The 20,439-nt window shown below is 38.8% G+C and overlaps 1 protein-coding gene across 6 annotated transcripts in view; it reads left to right on the top strand.

Moving 5' to 3' along the window:
* The window catches only part of OSBPL6 (oxysterol binding protein like 6), a 186,360-nt gene that overhangs the window by 107,384 nt on the left and 58,537 nt on the right, over positions 1–20,439 (top strand). For all 6 annotated transcript variants that reach the window (XM_032479772.1, XM_032479773.1, XM_032479774.1 and 3 more), the window contains exon 4: positions 14,434–14,526. In XM_032479772.1, the coding sequence (XP_032335663.1) occupies positions 14,434–14,526 (93 nt within the window). The remainder of the gene's footprint in view (positions 1–14,433; positions 14,527–20,439) is intronic.

Below are 20,439 nucleotides of genomic sequence, written 5' to 3' on the forward strand. Positions count from 1 at the left end.
TGTCCCTTGAGATACTACATGAAAAGAGGGTTCTCCTGTCAAGTAAATTAGAGAAATACTAAACACAATCTCTTTTTGCAATTTATAAATTAAGGACACTGATAAGTCCTGCAGTCAGAACTTGATTTAACTAAACACTTCTTGAGTTTGATAGATTGTGGAACTTTTTTTATTTCCCTAAGGTTTGGTTGTCGAAAATCCAGATTTTTCTTTCTCTTAAGAAATAAGAAGATCTAGGAACTCTGGGCCCAGTTCCCAAATGGCAGCACTGGGCTCAGGAATGGCTTTCCCTTTAGATGGGGTGTGTACTCTCTCATCAGCCACAGTCTCCACCTCTCCTTATTGTCTTTCAATACTTTTTTATGTTTCCTGCTTGACCCCTGAAAGCATTTGAATTTATGAACCCTGATCTGAGATGTCAGTAAGTCAGCCACAGTAATACTTAAGTGACCAAAGATTATCTCCACTTGGGTGTTAGGAAGGCATCTCAAATTTAACATGTCCCCAAACTGAAGTTCCCTCTCAAGTCTGCCCCTTCCCAATCATCCTTATCTCAGTAAACAGCAGCTCTGCCCTTTCATTCAGAAAGGCCAGAAACCTTACCAAGAGCCATCCTTGACTCATCTGGTTTCCTCACACCTCACCTCTAGACCCTCAGCAAGTCCTGCTGGTTCTACCTTCAGGATGTACCTAGAATCTGATCACTGCTTATCACCTCTTCCCCGCCCCCCGATCTGAGCCACCATCATTTCTCACCCAAACTATGGCCATAGTCTTCTCACTGGTCTCCCTGCTTCTACCTTTGACCAACATACAGGTCATTTTTTATACAGTAGTCAGAACGATCCCTTTAAAACCTAAGTCAAATCAAGCCTCTCACTGGCTCCGAGGTCTCCAGTGGTTTCCTGTCTCTCTCCAAATAGTATCTGAATTGCTGACCGTTGTCTACAAGGTCATTCATAATCTAGACCCACATGTACCTCTCTGGTCTTGCCTCCTAGCACATTCCGCTTCACTTAGTTCTCCCAGCATTTTCCTTAGATGTGCCAAACATGCTCCCACCTCAGGGTCTTTGCAATTTTGGCCCCTCAGCCTAGCTTGCTTTTTTTCCAAGTATCCCCAGATGTGCTCACACACGACTCATTCTCCAAATGTACCCTTTTTAGCCTTCCTCTGCCTTCCCCTGTATATTCTCATCACTCACTGCCCACTTACTTGCTTTCATTTGTCTTTGGAGAATGAACCACTCCCTGACATGTTACATATTTATCTGTTTATATTTGTATCCCCTTCCTGTATTCCCTAACACTGAAATGTAAGCTTCCTGAACACAGGGGTTTTATTTTGTTTAATAATGTATCCCTAGTCCCTCCTGCAGCTCCTCACCTATGGTATGGCCCCAAATGTATTTGAATGGACAAATGAATGAGGAGTCAACATAGGAAGATTGCAAACCAGGTTCTAGAGGCCTTAATAGCTGTGCAGGAATAACCATGTGGCTGGGAGATGACAACAAGGGGAGGAAGTAGTATGGCTGGGAGTGCTGAGTCTCCTGGGGACAGCGGGTGGTCCAGAGGTGGCAGAAGGTCCTAGGAGAGCACAGACCCTCCGGTGTGCTGCTGACGGTGACTGTGTGGTAGAATAAATGGCTTGAGGCTCATGAAGGCTATGATATCAAACAAAAGCAAAGCATTGGGAGCATTCTGCACAGATGTTAAAAATAGAGTTGGTAGAGTGGGAGATAACTCTGTTTTAAATCAAGAGCTGTTGCTTCCCAATCTCTCATAGTACTTATTTTATAGTAAAGTTACGTAGTAGGCTAAGTGTGTGACCAGCTGACTAGATTTTGCTTGGTTTTTTTTTTTTAACATTTTTTATTGATTTATAATCATTTTACAATGTTGTGTCAAATTCCAGTGTAGAGCACAATTTTTCAATTATACATAAACATGTATGTATTCATTGTCACATTCCTTTCTCTATGAGCTACCATAAGATCTTGTATATATTTCCTTGTGCTATATAGTATAATCTTGTTTATCTATTGCTTGTTTGTTTTGATAATTACCCTTATGATTACATATTTTAGGAAATTCTAAGACTGAGAACAGCCTGTAGAGACAATTTCAATAGTTTGGGATCAGGCCAAGGACCTGCATTTTTTAAAAGTGGGGCTCCTGTTTGGAGCCAATGATTATTTTTATTTGTGTCATCATCAAGTCATTTCAGAAAATCAGACACTATTGCTCTAAGAACTTAGGATTTGGAATGCATAATTACCAGGTGACAGTGTCTATTATTAGAGTGAATTGTTATAGCTCTACCGGGTTAGACATTGTAAAATGCTCAAATGAATCAATCTTTTTGTTTAAATGAAAAATCAAATAAAAAAATACCAGCTATTCCTTATAGTGATTTAAAGCTTGGAGAAGCTCAGAAATCATAAAATGAAGAACTTTTTATGGGAAAATGATATTAATAAGTCATAAGAGGCTGGTAGTTAATCTTCTTGCCAGTTTTTATCAAATATATAATCAGTATCATGATCAATCTTCAACAACTAATAGAAGAAGCTTTCAATTATGTGGGTATCTAAAAATATTTCCTGTACACTGTCATCAACAATAAAACCAACTGTGGTCCATTCAGTTAATGTCTGCTGATAACATGTGAAGGCTGTTCCCCAGCAGTGATTCAGTGGGACTCAACGTGACCAGGGGCTGGTTTACTACCATATAATCACCTAGTTCTGATGTCAGCAGCATCTGCTGTATTTGCAATTTTCATTATCAGTGAAGAAGGATCTAGAAAACCAGAAAGTAAAAATGTTCCTCATCAATGACTATACTTATGTTCAGGGTTTTCAGAACAAGTTTTCTTCCTGGACAAACAGACTGATAAAAATATCCCCTAGCATATCCATGAACTGACTTGGAATATGTCTCTTCCAGCTCAATGTCTGAAGCATCTTCTTCAAATAGCTTTGTTACGTGAAATAACCAAGGTACAGCTTGGAAGTATAGTATCTCTATCTTCTGAATATGAACCTGTTTCCATCTTTTAGTTGTGAAGAATATATTCTAATTTGTTCTAATTTTGGTGAGAAATATGTTCTAATTTTTTGAGAAAAAAATTCAGGCATTCTTGATAAAATACCTAACCTCCAAGTTAAATCATCTTCAGCCTTATCAGTGAGGAGGAGGAATATAATTTGAAATCTGCCAGTATCTCAGTTGAAAACTTGTAGAATTCAGTGGATCTAGGGATTTGCAGGATGACCCTGGCGCCCAGTTCTCAGTTCAGAGAGAAATACTAACCTCACGTGAAAATATGCAGTGTCCTCTGTAGAGTGATGCTGGAAAATGAAGCCCTCGGTGCTCGGTATCTTTAAATTCCTGACTCGGCTCCAACTGAGCCTTTTGGGGATTCCACTCGTCCTATGGAACCTAACTTTCAGGACTTATAACCAATATCAATGGGAAAATAATACCTGCTTGCAAAAACTCACCCTGTGACCAACTTCTGCGATTTAGGTGCATTTTGTAAAATTTATTGGATGTTCTAAAAAGTCTAAATATTAGACAAAATTCATGAATAATAGACCAACCCCTGCAACAGGATAACACAGCTGATATTTCATGAGTTCTTCCTGTAGAAGGCTGAACTATCATCACCTTTTTAGAGAACTAAACTCTGGCATGAAGTGGTGAAATGTCTTGGCTGCAGCTAATGAGCAGCTAAGACAAGGTTTTCTCCCTGGAAGCCTGATTCTGGAGCCCCTGTTCTTGACCACTCCACTGTTTGCTTCATTTTAAGCTGATATCCAGGGGAAGGGCCTTCTGTCCTTGTCTAAGTGAACTTTGTCAGGCAGCATTTGTCAATTTTTTTTCATTTTTTTTTTGTTTTTGTTTTTCTTTTTGTTGATTATTTTTTGAGTTGTGTATCGCCTCCTTGTTTTTACCTCCAGAAATAATAATGATTTTCCAGATCCTCAGTGGCCTGGGAAGCAACAGACTGGAAGGTACATAGACGAAAATGTTAATAATTATCGTGAAGCACTGATATCAAAGGTGAATTTTATGTTTTCTGTACTTTCCTGAATTTTAAATTTTCTGTGCTTTCACTCCATGTATTGCTTTTGGAATGAGAAGTTTTGATCATTTATTTGTTTACTGAAGGCTGTGATTAGCCTTTCCCATGAAACAAAATGAGCAACCCCACAGACTTCTTGCTGTCTCCACCATTTGGAGATCGCTGTCACTGCTGCTTGGTGTTTACAGTTATGTGTTTGGTTCGTGTCAAATGTACTGAAATTGAGACCACTGGAAGGAAATTTGCCACCTGGCAGTCAGACACTGATTACCCACAAGTGATTTAGAACTCAGCATTATCCAAGAAAGAATCTGTTCACTGCTTGCCCTGGTATGTTTGCCAGGACACTTTGGTTCTCACCGCCTGCCATGGTTGCTCACTTAAGAAGTTATCTCCTATTACCTGGAGCTGGCCGGTTTGGGATAGCATGTTTATAGCAGCAAAACCGTCAGAGCCAAGATGAACACTGCCTGTTTGGTTCTTGGGCACAACACCAAGTAGAGAGAACTACATAATCCTCAGTTGTGAACCCTAAAGGATCTCCTCTGTAGGCTGTTGATGAGGTCTGGGAATCTGTTGTTTCTAAAAGCCTCCTTGGAGACTTATTCCCAAGTTTGGACGTCACTGCTCTTACAGAATGCATTTTCAGGTGTTTCATTAGGACTATAAAAACATCATGCCGAAGGACCATAAGTCTACAAAATGGCTTTATTTGATTTTTCAACTTGGACAAATAGAAAACTGTCCCTCTGCCTAGTATCCACGGAAACTTTCCTGGGCTGTAATTAAAATACAGTCGCAGATGTAAAGGAAAGCCACATGCATGTTGTATACTTTACTTTTTTTTTTTTTTTTGGAAGTATAGTCGGTTTACAATGTTGTGTTACTTTCTAGTGTACAGCATGTCATATACTTTAAAGTGCCAGACTTCTTGACCTCAAATCCAAATTAAGAGCAGATTTTTAACAATGGTAATGGCCAATTTTGGTGAGTTTTCAGGGAAATGGACACTCTCGTGCACTACTGCTAAGCATATTAATTAATTCCACTTCTCTGGACGGAAATTTGTATCTAAATATGTATCTGAAGTCCTTTAAGAAGTCATACCATGGGACCTGGTAACTCAGCTTGTAAAAAATGTATTCTAAAGAAACAACCAAAGATACATGTAAAGATTTCTGTGCAAAGATGTTTATCAAAGTACATTCACAGTATTAAAAAAACTAGAAATAAGCTGATGTTCAGCAAGGAGTTAACTTAATAGCCTATCTCATGGGTATACAGTGGAATATTATACAGCTGTTAAGATGTTTTTGAAGAATATTTAAGGCTGTGGGGAAATTATATATTGTTAATTGGAAAAACTTGGCTGTTAAATAAAAATATAGCATAATCCCAATTTTTTTAACAATTGAACATATATATGCATTTTAAAAAGCTGAAAGCAAATATACCAAGATATTAGAAGAGATTATTGCTGGTTGTGGGTGGCTTTAATTTCCTTTTTTCTTTTCTGTCTCCTCCCCTCAAATTTCTGCAGTGAATATGTATTGATTCTATAGTCAAAAATGCATATTTTTCAAGGTCATATTTTGTGACTTAATGTGCATATGTATATAGCTTTAAAACAGTATTTGGAATATGGTAACACAGTATATATGCCAGCTGTTTTAATAATAAAATTGTAAGCCTTACCTCCCTAAGCTTCAGATTTAAAATGCCAGGTGCGACGTGCCAGATGCAAAACTTACAGCAAGTTTTTCAAACCATTTTTGAGATGCTGAGGCAGAAACTGGGCCATTCTTTGTCCTCTTAACTCTCTGTATTTATCTCATAGTAATTCAATCATGTTTTCCAAAAGTGGGAACCCAGACACTGTATCTGTTGTAACAAATATTTATTCATCCAGTCAGTAAATCTTTATGAGTACATTTAAGCATTCATAGGTATGTACGCTCTGAGTTTCCAAGGATGATCAAAACAAACCAGCTCTGCCCCAAATATACACATGCAAATGTTAAATATATATGTGATTTTTTTGCTTGTATTGTTATCAAAATATGTGAGTGATTATCATACTGAAAACCTTTGTTCTGGGTCATTTTAATAGCCTTGTAGAAAATTACAAGTTAATTTGACTTTAGTGTTCTCTTGAGTCAGACGGAGCTATTCTCCTGCCTTTTCTATTAACTCTCATGCAGAGTTTCTATTAACTCTCATGTTCCAGAGCCTTTGCTCTTGAAGTGGCTTAGTATTTGTCCCTTTTATTTGCTGTTAATTTATAATTGCTGTCATGAAGCATGATCATAGTTGCTGGGGTTTTCAGTAGTTTTGTTGCTCGCTTGTGAGTGTTGAGAGTACAGGTAAGGAGCAAGCCCACAGGTCAGTCCTGGTTCTAGCGTTACTTAAAGGCAGCCCTGGGAGTTAAAATGCTGTTTATTCATATGCCTTTTACCACTTCATCGTCAAGATCACTCAACTACTCTTGGCTATAAATGGACCACTTGTTGGGTCCTGATTGTATTTCTTACAATGCAGGGTTTCCAACAACAGACCTGTTCAAAGTGGGGCCATAGCTCTTGGTTCTTAATGAGTTTCATGTTTCTCTGCAGGAAGAGTCAAGAGTGTGATGACTGCTGGTTCTCCCTTCAGGGTTTCCCAGGTGTGCTGTGTGGAATTTTCCCAGCCACCATTTCTAAAATTTTCTACTTTCATTCATTTTAGTGGCACTTAGAGATTTATTATTAATGCAATTCTGCCCTCTTTCAGTGAGAGCAAGATAATTGTTACTATAGAGAAAATAGTAGAATTACTACTTCTTCAGTCATGGCCTTTTGGCTTTGGTAACTTTAATATTTTGTGCTATTCCAAAAATAATAAAAATAATTCCCTGAAGGCCGTTTTTAAGAAAGCAGCAGGCAAGACGGTGCACCTCTTCTACAGGAGGCATTTAGAAGGATGCAGACATGTGTTACCATCCACTGCTGTTGCTTTCCCCCTGGCAAGTATCTAGGGCATCTGTCTCCATTCACTTTGTCAGCTTTCTCAGTAAATTGTGATACTGAGGTCCTGAGGTGGTGCTGATGACTGGCACTACGTTGACTGGATAACATAATGGCCATATCAGGTATGGATTCTTTGCTTCCAAAGGGGCAGGCAGGTTTTGTACATGCAGGGCGTTTGGACACATCTTTCCATGGCAGTAAGAACACGCAAGATTCCTAAACATTTATTCTTACAGCACTTATAGCTGAGATGTTAGCTACCATTTATTAAGTGCCTGCTGTGTGCCAGCCCCTAGGCAGCACTGTCCATACCCTGGGTGCCAACTCTGTGACTTGCAGTGTCTTCTAAGGTAGACATTAACATGCCCATTTTACAGAGAGAGAACAGTGAGGCTGAGAAAGGTTCATGATTTGCCCAAGGCACGTGGTAAACAGCAGCATGACAGTTGGTGTGCTTGTCTGTGTAACTGTGAAACTTATGTTCTTTTCTCTGCCTCAGACATTGCGTTCCAGGAGTAAAAGCTAGCTGGCTTGCTCTTAGTTCTTAAAACTTGGAAACAAACTTTGAAGTTGTACTGTATTTAATAGTGCTGTAATCTTTTCTTTTTTGTTTTACTCATTTCTGTCTCTCTGTTCCCATGGAAGGTTGTGGTACAGGATGCCTTTTGATGTGTTCAGTTAGTCTTGAGGGAAAACACTACTTGAAATTGCTGTAATTTTTTTGTCATTTAACGTTAGATTTAACTTCAGTAGCAGGCAGGAGACTTAAAAGCTTGGAGTCCATAGAGTCTTGATTCTCATTCCAACTCCAGTACTTACTGACTTTGTGTCATTAATTTAACTTCACTGTGCCTCTCTCTGTTCAACCAGCCATAAAATAAATTTAATAGTCATTATTCAAAGGCTTTTTATGAAAATGGAATGAAATAATCCATGTAAAGCACAAAAACAGACATATAGAAAGCACTAAATATTAACTGTCACCACTATCATCATCATCAACACTCTCATAGAAAGGTTACCAGTATCACTGAAATAGTGTTACTTTGCCAAAATTAGACAGAACTAGAAGAGAAATAAGCCTAACAGCCAAAAGACTGAATAAGAAAATACTTCCAAATTTATAAATAATTTTGGATTTTTTTTGGAAAATATTTTGTATAATTCATGAATGTAAAAATAGGTTAGATAAGATAATCAGGTGAACAATTCCAGTGAAGTTAACATTCAGAAGGCAACAGCCCAATTCTTATTACTATCCTAAATTTGTGTAAGTGAGTCTATACAGAAATTGGTAGCCGCAGCCTAAAATATTTCCAGCCATTCCTTTATGTCTCTAAAATGAAGTTAAGGTAAATGAGAAGCCTAATAAGCCAAGAGACCCATTCAGCAGATCCGTGGATGCTCATCCTGAGAGTCATGTTTCTCCCTGCAGGAGTTGCAACTAAACCGTTTGCCTATTATTAAATGTCTTATTGTCTGTCTGTTTACCCACATCTTTTGATACTGAGTAAACCAGACTGCAGTCATGTTGGCAGATTTCTGCTTGCTGCCCAGGAGGTATTGAGATCAGTGAACGCTACCCGGGGAAGAAACTTTTACCAAATTAAAGAGCTGCTGCAGAATATGTGTGGTAGACTCCTGGTTTTAAGCTAAATATGCATCAGTTCTTTCTGAGTAGGGCGACCAAAGGTCGGGTGAGTATATTGACCTTCTCTTTGTGTTCTCAGTGCCTTAAAAACTGATCGGAATTAACCTAGATTCATCAGTTGTACAGCTGCACTCTGGTGGGGGATACTGATGATGGGGGAGGGCTATGCTTGTGTGGGGGCAAAGGGTATATGGGACATCTCTGTACCTTCCCCTCAGTTTTGTTGTGGAGTTAAAACTGCTCTAGAAAAAAAAAAAAAAAGAAAAGAAAAAACACTGACCTAGAAATTAAGTTGTGATTTTAGTATTTGAAAGGAAACTTGATTTTCAAAGAAAAATTAACAAGTTTATGTAACCCTTTATTTAATCTGCTTATATAATAACACCTTGAAGGTATGTGGCATGTGTTTCCAAGTCACCATGAAACAATATGAAAATAGCCAGCTTGTGAAGAAAAGTCCAAAGAAGTGTAGCACAAATTATGTTCTTAAAGGAAGCATTATGAGAAGAATTAACTTTTGTTACAGAAGATGTTGCTACATTACGTTTTTGTGTTCTCCATTGACCAGTCATAGTTTTAAATCTAATAAACAAGAGCTCGGTAATTTAATTCACCAGATGTTTCCATTTTAAAAGTTAAGTCCTTATTTTAAAATGTTTTCAAAAGTTCTGTCCTTCTACAGCTGTGATTTTTATCATTCCAAGATGAAGTTAGAAGGCAATTTTATACCTGATCCTGTGATAATGATTGCTGAGGAACTGTGATCAGAGAATACTGAAAAATTCCAGAAATTTTTGACTGGCTACAATGTGCAGGATCTTGTGCTAGGATGCCGTGGGTGAGGGGTAAAGGGGGTGGGATACCAAGATGAAGATGAGCTGGTCCCTGCTTCCAGGGAGCACCCAGTTTAATTAGAGTCCAAGACTGAGTATGACAAATTTGACAGCTGTCTTCGTCATATCTGCCAATATAAAAACATAGTATTCAAGTACTTAGATATTTCATTAAAAATTATTAGTGGTCGTGTGTGATTACATAACTTCAGGGGTATGCTTTTGGCTTTGAATACCATCAGTTTGAAGGCAATTCTGAAGGTGGTGGATTAATATTTTATTATTGGATAGATAATACTTAGGTTTTAATAATGTACAAATAATAAGACTGTAAGTTTATATAAGAGCTTTTGGCTACTTCATTATCACTGTGAAAGTTAAATTAAATAGCTTATTTTTTGAAGCTAGATACATTTATAATAATAGGTACCAGCTGGTAGTTTTATAAATTATGCTTTACTTATTTCAGTTAAATATATACATACATTTATGGTAATAAAAATATTCCTTTACTTACTGTTTCTTAGTAAATGTTTTTACTATTCTCTGTTCTTTGGCAAATCAACAAAATTTGGGGTTTGTGTACTACAGTCTTCTGTGTTTGCAGTGAATGGATGTCTTCCTTTTCTTCCCTAATAGAAACTTTTGTATAATCAGGTAAAGAAGAAACTAATACTGTGTTTTCTGTGACAGGTACTGCAGTAGGTATGTTACAGATTCTTGTCCCACTTTGGTCACTAACGCTTCTGACCCACAAACTCCTAGCAACATTTTAACTATCTCCGGGTCTGTCTAAAGACAAAACTCATTTTTATCGTACTTTGAATATCCTAAATTGATTTCTGTCTGTGGCTTGCTTTGGAAGTTAGGCGACTTAGTTTCTTTCACCCGTCTGAGTTCTTCAGTTAATCCTTTATTTCTTGCCTGCGTAGTTGCTAAGGTCAAGTTTCTTTCCAAGTTTTGCATTTCTTACCATGTTTGTTTGTTGGAGGGAAGGAGGGAGCGGGAGGCAATGTATGTATATTTTACTGCCCAGCAACCTGCAAGTATGAAGATAGAGAAGAGTCCTTAAAAAGAAGCCCAAGCCAGGGGGAGGATATAGCTCAGTGGTAAAGTGTGTGCTTAACATGCACAAGATCCTGGGTTCAATCCCCAGCACCTCCATTAAAAATAAATAAATAAACCTAATTATCTCCCCTGTGCCAAAAATTACCTACCAAGGAAAAAAAAAAAAAAAAAAAAGAAGCAGCCCAGGCTTTTTTTTAGCACACTGGAAAAATTAAAGTGAAAGTAAATTAAACATGGAACAGGTTTAATACGTGAGTTTACAAAAATTTATTCACCCTCATTTGGTCTTTTGTATGATAAGACCTCTCTATAGAATATAATCATCTCAGGAGCAATTCACTTGTCTATTTTGTTCTCTGTCACCCTGTCATCTGTGCCCGGCACAATGTAGGTGCCCAATAACTTATTCATTAATTGAACCAAAGGGTGGATGAATGAATGAATGAATGAATGAATGAAGAATGACACATTTCACTGGCAGTTTCTGGTGTTCTGCTTTATTATATTTGCTTTACTGATCTTTAGGGTTGATACTCTATTAAATAGTGAAGGAAGAACTGGTACTAAAATGTATAGCTTCTAAATGACTCTAATTCTTAATTTTTAAAAATGATGTATTAGAAACTGTTTTCTTCCTGTAGGAAATTATCTCAAAGTTATTTATTTGTTGTGAGGCGCTTGGAAGCATTTTATATTTCTGTAATACAGTAACACCTATCTATCTTTATTGCTCATAGTTCTTTTTTAGAAAAATCAACTCAGGCATTTAAAAAATACTTCTATGTTTTTTATATATTAATAGAATTTACAGTTAAAGAAGTTTTGCTCAGATATATTTGAAGAGTACCTGAAACAGGTTTTCCTCTTATAGGTTTCTGTAACATGTCAGGATAGTTTGGGTTATTAATGAGTAGGTTTGTATAATTTAGCTCAAGGTAGTTTAAGTGGTTGTAAAGAAATTCTGAAATGTGTTAATTTTTTAAAAATGCTTTTCCTCATAAGAAGCATTATGAGAAAGGGAACAACATAAATACAAGTTGGAATTCTCTATTTTAATAATAATCACAAATTTTTTCATAGTAATTCTTGAAGAACAGCAGTTCTCAAACTTTTTGGCCTCAGGAACCCTTTGCACTCTTAAAAATTATTGAAGACTTAGCAATAGACCCATTCCATGCTAGCTTGTGTAACATTTTTTTTTTAATTCCCCAAACAAATTTTAGTGAAAAGAATGATAACTGTTTTACATTTTTGCAAATCTTTCTGATGTCTGACTTAATAAAAAACAGCTGGATTCTTACATGTACTTCTGTTTCATATATTACAATATCACATATAATGAATCCTATGAAAAACTCCACTGTATGTGAGACCCTGAGAGTAAAAAAGGCAAATAACATATTGGTATTATTATAAAAATAGTTTTCACCTTGCAGATGCCTTGAAAGGGCCCTGGGGACCCTCAGGGTTCATGGGACCAGCTTTTGAGAACCACTGCTGCAGAAGCTAGGGGGAGGGAGGGTTAGCAGCAGTGGGGTGGGAACTTCGACTTCTTTTATATATTTCTATGTTGTATTTGTATGTTTTATTATGAGTATATATTACTTTTGCCATTTTAAAACACAAAAAAGAAAATGAAAGGGTGTGGGAGGAGATGATTATGTCCCAGAAGAAGGGAATACATTTTTTTGCTTCAACAACAACAGCAATTCTCCTTTTAGTTCCTAATTATATGATCTCTGAATAAATTTAAATTTCAAATTTGGCTGATATGTTTTAAATAGGATCCTATCCAGAATATCAGCATGAACAAGCAAATAATGCAAGTCCCGGGTCATTTGTTCTCATTTTGTCTTGTAAACATCTGAACGCACACCACCTGTATCTCACTTGGTAATAAGCCCTTGCTTCCGATACTCCCACAAAAGGTGCTGGCACATATTATGGACACTCAGCCCCATTTATCATTTTTCCCTGCTAATTCAGGGGAATCTGAGGATGGAAAGAGCAGAGTCCCATTTAATGCTAAAATTGTCCTTGGACACTTTGGCTGTCAGATTAGGAATTCTTGCTAATCCCTGCCCAGCTTTATATTTGGCCCCAAAATATCTGTTCTTATTTCTTCCACTTCCTCACAAATTGGAGAAATAGGAGCAATTCATAAATCTTTCACTTCAGTTATTCTGTCTCTAATAAATGACTTACAAGGGCATTCAGATCAGACTTCTTGTTTACAAGGTAATAGAAATAACCAAAAGCTTGAAAACTTAAAAAATTTAGAATAATTTGGCTCAGGTCAAAGTATAATTTTCTCTATGAAAAAATAAACGTTAATCTGAGAATTTTCCAATTATTAAAAATAGAAACCTTAATAAGATAAATAAAATCCAACTTGTCTATTGAAACAATGAAATGTTATAACTAGAGTAAAAATGTTACTGTATCTAAATTTTATCTAAATATTATGTCTAAATATTAACTCCACTGAATTATTTATTTAATGTCTTTCAAATTTTTACCCCCCATATAAAGTGCTTACTTTTTTCCCAAATACACAGGTAATAACTATTTATTGCAGTAAAAAAATAGAAAAAATTAAAAATCACCTATAATCGCACCACTTCTATATAGCTACTGTTAACATTCTGGAATTTGTTTCGATTATTTGTTTGATTATATGTTTAACATCATCGTATTCTACATACTTCTTATAGCGTGATTTTTTAGTTGACAGAACATCACAGATATTTTTTCCATATCAATAAACAGAAATCCATGTTGTCATTTTGAATCACTGCATGGTATTTCCTTGTAAGTCTGTGCGATTCTCATCTGTATTAGATTTTTTTTTCACTGTAGTAAAATAATGCTTTAGTAAACATATTGTTCCTCTGTCTTTGCACACCAATCTGTTTATTTCCTCAAAGACTTAGCTATGGGATTGCTGGGTCAATGAGGCATGTACTTTTTTTTCTTAAGACTTTTAAATAAAATTGCAAAATTTCTCTTTAGAGAGACTGTACCCAGTTACACTGTCTTTCCTTCCCCCAACCTTGATCTATTTTTGAATGTGATGCATTTTTAAAAAATCATTATTATTTTGGTTTTCATTTCTTTGAATACCTCTGTGGTTGGGGGTTGAACATCTTTTCAGATGTTCTGCATAAGTTGCCTATTCATGTACTTTGCCTATTATTTTGTTGGAATGTCATTTCACTGGTCTATGAATGCTCTTCATAGTCTTTGTAAAAGACATCTACTACTTATTACGTTTGATGAATTGTTTTCTTCTCTGTGCATTTAAGAATTATCATGTTATTATAATATTATAATATGATGTGATTATCATACCGATTATAAGAAACTCTAGACACTAAATGGCATTAGGCTCTGGGCTTTTTGACGTAGACATTTCTCTGTATCTCCCACCATTGGAGAAATGAGCAGATATTTCTATGTTAGGCTAATTGTTTAAGTAGTACGTGTACCTCCATTCTCATAAAGTTATAAAAATGTTGAGACGTATTCTGTGTTTTTTTGAAATTTGTGAGCTCTCTGCCTCTCTCTAGCAGAAGTCCAGCAGCAAATTCATAAGGGGAAAAAATGAAATCCTGTGCTGGCATTTTTCTTCCAGTTGCTGCTGCCTTTGGTCCCCTGAGGAACTTGTCATTTTTAACATAGCTCTCTGTTTTTACTGTGATCTGTGTGATCTCACCCCCATATCCATCCACATGAGAAATGGGTTGTCTAATCCTCGGCTGTGTTTACTTCCATTTATTTTCAGAGTATCCACATACTGGAAAGGACTTCTTCCTCTAGCACCGAACCCTCTGTAAGTCGGCAGCTGCTAGAACCGGAGCCGGGCCCCCTCTCCAAGGTCAGTGCCAGAATGTGGTGCTTTCTCAGATGGCACGATGCCCACTCTGGGGCCAGCTGAACTGTAACTCTTACACCTGACTCTCCGAAGGTAGCGGTGACCCCATTGTAGGGCTGCTCTTCCACTTCTTCCTGCTCCAGTGCATGGGGTGTCTTTGCATAAGGCTTGCTTACGTTTCTTTCTATAAGGAGGAAAGAGATGAAAGTGTATTTTGCTGGAATTTGCAGTGTTATGTACAGATGTCCAGAATTCTCTTTGTTTTAAGGGAAAAGGGTCAAGAGGAACAGTTGACATTTCCCTGTTGGAGAGTTGAGCTAATATTCTATTTAAAGCTAAGAGAAAAAAGTCAGTGGGTCCAGCAATAACAACAACAGGCCCCTTTACTGCCCATGTACTGTGTACCAGGCACTGTGCTAAGTGCCTAAATACATGATCCCGTTTAATATAATCCTCTGAGCAGCTCCATACAGTGTGGGTATTTCTTATACTTCATAAATATGGAAACCAAGAGTTAGTAACTTGTCCACAGTCAAAAAAGCTGCTAAGTAGCAGAGCAGGGATTAAGCTTTACCCCACCTTCAGGGTAAACTAGTCTGTCCTCAGAGGACCTGTAGTACGTTCAGAGTTCCAGTCCCCTTCTTCCATCTGGCCTTCCAGGCAGTGAGCTGTCTGAGGGGAACACGGCCGATTATTGATGAAGACGTTTTCTGTTTCATGGAAGCCAGTGTTCCCTCCTCTTCAGCCTTCTCTTCCTAGGACTAAAGGAACATCTAAATTCATTTATTTGAAATCCAAGAATCACAAAGAAAAGTCAAGGACACGCCATCGTACTCATCCCCATCCCTTGCTCGATTCCCTGAGGTTTTCAGTGGGTTGGCTTCCTTACTGAGAAACTCAGAAAATAGAAAGCAGGGGGATTTTGAATCCAAATATAAAAAACTTTCCTTCCCCCAAAGCTTAACTTCTAAGTATAGGTAACTGATTCATCCACTTTGCTTTTCCCGTATTAGACAGAATGTTTTGTTGAAAGAACACTCTACTACACTAGTGTTATAGACACGTGTAACTCTTTATACTTTGAACCCATTATAAGCATTAAAGTTACTGTATCAGACAGGGGTAGACTGCGAAACTAAAAAAGAGGGAGTTACTGAACTACAAAAATAACTTAGAAGTGGGAAACGATCTTATTTCTATTTGAATGGCAAACAGAGAGTGTCTACTTGGTAAATATAACTAGTAATCTCTTTGGAACCTCAGTTCTCTCATACACAGCTAAAGGACAGAGAGGATAAATCAGTACAGGGGCGATGCAGAAAGCAGCTAACATTGCTCCCTCAGTTTGAGCCAGGCACTGGATTATATACAGGTATTTTCTCAGTCAGCCCTCAACTCCATGAAGTGAGTACTGATATTATTCTCATGTTACTGATAAGGAAACAGACTTGGAGTATAAGTAAGTTGTCCGCAGTCAGATAGCTGGGAAGTGTGTGACATTTAGAGCAGTGGGAGACAAAGACCGTGATGGTGAGAGAGACACAGAGGAAGGAAGACTCGGAGAATGATGCATAGAAAAGGAGAGGTGCCGGCGGTAAAATGAGTAGGGAGCGACACACACACGCAGGACTTGCTCTGGCGCCTCGTGGCCCACCGGCTGCATCTCCAGCCTCTTTGGTATCTCACTTTATAATCCAGCTCCATCCATCTGCAGGCAGTTCCCTCCACTGGCCATGCTATCTCTTTCCTCTGCTGTTGGGCTCCTTCCGCCAGGCCTGCGCAGAATACTGTCCTGCTCCCCTCCCGCTCCTTCATTTAGCGAAAACTCGAACTTCTCTTAAGTTAGGCCCACAGGGACCCCTTTTCAAATGCTGCTCATTGTCTCCCTCCCTAATCCACCCTCAGCCCCAGACCATCTTGCATAGCCTGCAGTTGGTACTGACACACTCATTACTTTATTTCACATTCTTCCTTTTTGTCAGGTTCTCTCGGACAACCTGAGATGGCTTAGGGTGCTTCTGATCTACTGAGGGAGGACCTCAGGAGAAAGAGCATGAGCGAAGAGGCTAGGGCAGGTGTCGTTGCTAAGCAAGAGGGGGTTTCAGCTGGCGTCTACCCTCAGCCTGATCCTGTGGTGGGCTCTGGAGCATGGATTATATCAGAGTTGGTCTCCCCCGGAGTCAGGGAGCCCTCAGCCATTTGTACCCTTGTGTCCTTCAATTGTTGAGAGCTGTGGGGGAGGTAATACTAACGCATAATTTCCCGGGTGTGGAGGCCCTGGCTTGGCCAAACAGCAGCTCCCCATAGAAGGAGGGAGCTATTAGCCTTAGCAGTTCATGGTGCTCACAGCAGTTGGGACATGGGTCCACTGGCTGGATTCAGGGATCCACGTAGGGCGCCAGCAGCATCCATTTCCCATCACTTCTCCGTGCAGTTGCCTGTTTGGATCTTGCTGTACAACTAAGACTCTTGTTGTGTTTTTGCATTAATAGATAACACGTCTCTTGGGACCCCATGAAATCAGAGGGTCCCATTCAATCCAGATACCACAGCATCTCACCATCTCTTAGCCCCTTTGAGAGGAGATGGGCTTCCTGGGCACTGGCTGGTGGCAGAAGAACATTGTTCGAAGTACATATAGTCCTGTCTTAGGATTTTTTCAAATACTTTGTTTGGTGTTTTCACCTCCTAAAGCATTTCCCGTATCCCCCACCCACCCATGCACACAGGCCTGCACGCACACAGAGTAAGAAAGCAAATGTTTCTGTTTTCCCAAAGGAACAGACTAGGGCTGTTATTAGGTTACTTTCTGATTTTAGGTATTGTTATTAGATCAAAAGTATTTTTAAAACTTGTATAATAGCAAAAATGTTTGTGTGTCCGATTCAAGTGCTGACGTGATCACATTAGGGTTTTTGCCTCTGTTTCTATTACAAGTAATCCTATGGAAGTTGGTGACTTTAAAACAGAAAATTAATATCAGCTGAAATTATGAAAAACAGCCTTCAATTTTCCAAAAGTTATTTTAGCTTTCTCAAGACAGACCTGGTCTACTAAGCATAGAGATGGATTGTACTAAGTCCTGAGGTGGGATATTTTATTTCTTACATACTTAATTTGCAACATTATCATCAGCATTTATAGTTAAAATAGAGTTGTTTGCTCTGGCTTTATCCTTTGCCTCTTTGTTTGACAGCTTATTTAACTGTAAGAGCTAGGATTTTTCCCATTTTCTTTCTTTGCTGGGCTTAATAATACTGAATCAGAGTAAGTGGAATTATTTGTTCAGAGCTGCTGCATTTATGTTTAAAAAATACATTTTAACTTTTTGCCTTTCTGTGTAATTTATCTTCCCCCTTCATTCTTATTCCTGGGTAATTAAACTCCCAAAGAAGAAAAAAAACTGCTGTGATAGAAATCAGTAGCCATAGCTCCACAGGGACAAGCTGTTATTACATCCTGAGTTTAATTAGAAAAAAATTCAAGAAGCATTTTGTACTTATAGTAAATGTTTCCATTTTCACAAGTAATCCAGAGTTTTCATCTTAAACACACAGACACACACACACACTGGAATAAATCAAAGATGAATACTAGCCTTCAAATAAGATCTAGCCAAAAATAAAAATGCTGTTCTGGGTGGGATGGGCATAGTTCAGTGGTAGAGCATGTGCTTAGTGTGCACAAGGTCCTAGGTTCAATCCCCAGAACCTCCTTTAAAAAAATTTTTTTTAAATCCTGTTCTTCTAGAGGTGCTGTCCCGCGGAGGGGCTACTGAAAATAGAAATGTCATTAAATACATCTGATATTTTTCTAAGAACAGAGAGCTCTACTGAATGTAGGTATACATATGTAGAAAGTTATTCTTTTGACTTCTTGATTATACAGATACTTCCTCAAAAGAATCAGTAGAAATCCATCATTTTTATGGAATGAAAATCTGTCTTTTTTTTTCTTTTTTTTTTGCTTTGCTGATGAGAATAAAAAGCCAAAGATACTGGACTTCATATAAGAACCTACTGTTTTTTTCTATTGTTCTAACATTATTCAAAAGCAATGCTCACCTGTTGAACTGCAATTCAATATTAAAAAATGAAAATTCCAAAGCGCTCTGCTTTGTACTACTGATGATAATGCCTTTATTGTCCAAAAAACATGGTGCAGAGCCTGAAATTGCCTTATCAGAAATACTTTTTTAAAATCATTTGACCAGATCCATCACAGTTATTGATACTATTATCTTCAGGTAGAAAATCACTTTTGGGGTTTTTGTCTTATGTGAAGGGAAATTGACAGATCCTTTCAAGGATTCTTAATGTTGCCAAATGAACATTGGTAGGTGTGTTTATATAGGGATGTAGTTCATTCACTAGGCACCCCTCAGAGATGACCAAGAAGATGGAGAAATGACGTTGGTCTCAGATTAGTTTGCAGGGGTGGTGGTGGTGGTAGGGTTGGGCTTGGGTAGAAGCATGATGCTGGCTTTAGAGGGCTCTTCAGAAGCTCAATGATGTTTACATGAAGCACTGTTCAGCCACATCTCCTGGAAACATAATTGTCTGTGAAAATCCCACTCCATTTACACGTCTTTGGACTTAAATGTAGACTTGACTAGGCCATAGGGCAAGCAGCTTCTGAGATGAAAGGAGAAGACAGGGGAAAGAGACATGAGTCTCCCTTCCTGTCCCCGTGGCCGACATCAGTAACTAGTTAGGGCCTCCTCGCCTCTGGGTCCTGTCAGAGCCTCACAGTCCTGCAGCAGGTTCTGGGAAGCCCCCACCCAGACATCTGGGCCAGCAGGTCCATCTGCCCCGAGATGGAATGCACCCATTGCCATTCCACTGAAGCCTCTGTGCTGTGGCCTAAAGATGATTTGTGATAGAACGAAATGTTGCAGAAAAAACGTGTTGCAGCTCAGTGTTACAGCTCGGTGTTACAGCTCAGTTGTGACAGCAACCTGGATCTGGGTGAGAGACTAAGCAGCACTCGGAGAGTTGGAGAACTCAGGTTTATTATGCAAGCTGGCCCAGAGGAGTTAACACTCCAAGCTCTGGACCCCATCTGTAGGTTTACACAGGGTTTTATAGGCTACCAGTTTACACTTTGCAACATTGTATGCAAATAAGGTATAACAAAAGTTGACTAATTAAGAACAAGCTTTGTAGAAATGGACCAATCAGGAGTGAGAGAAATAACCAATCAGGAGTGAGCTCCATGCAAATGAAGTACTACAAATGGACTAATCAGAAGTTAGGAAAATGGACCAATCATGAGTGAAGGAAATAACCAATCAGGAGTGAGCTCAGGGAACCAATAGAATTTTAGGGGTAAGTTCCACTTTCCTAGAAGTAAGCAGTTTCAGAGGCAAAAAGTGAGTTAGAGCCACTGGCCCAGGGAACCGGATGGTGCTGGCAGGAGAGCAGTAGACCTGCCTAGGGGTCCTGCTGGTCTTCTTTATGGGGCTTCCCACCTCAGTATCTTCTCAGAAGGCAGCCTCCTGAGTCAATTTGGGATGGAGCGTTCTGCAGAGGGGGCCACCCTGACACAGGGAGCTGTATCCAGCTTTCCAGAGCCAAGGCAACTGAGCAGGTTACGCTGAGAGATTTTGCTTCCCTGTGCCGTGGGCAGTACTGTAGCAGTTGTATTGGGATGTGACCTCGTTCCTGCCTCTGCTTCTGCTTAATTGTGCTCCACGCCCAAGATTAGCATATGAGTGTTTGCCAGGTCAACGGCTACTTCAGAGCTGCATGGGCCCTTGGAAATCACCTGGTCCAAGGATTTAAACCCAGGATGTTGCTTAGGAGCAGGTACCCAGCATGGAAGCAGGCCCAGGGGGGACTGGGGCAGACTGAAGATGGACAGCCGGCCCTTGTGGCAGGACCAGCATTGCCAGATCTTAAGCTTTCACAAAACGCT

This window comes from Camelus ferus, chromosome 5 (genome assembly GCF_009834535.1).
Source record: "Camelus ferus isolate YT-003-E chromosome 5, BCGSAC_Cfer_1.0, whole genome shotgun sequence".
NCBI classification, from domain to species: Eukaryota; Metazoa; Chordata; class Mammalia; order Artiodactyla; family Camelidae; genus Camelus; species Camelus ferus.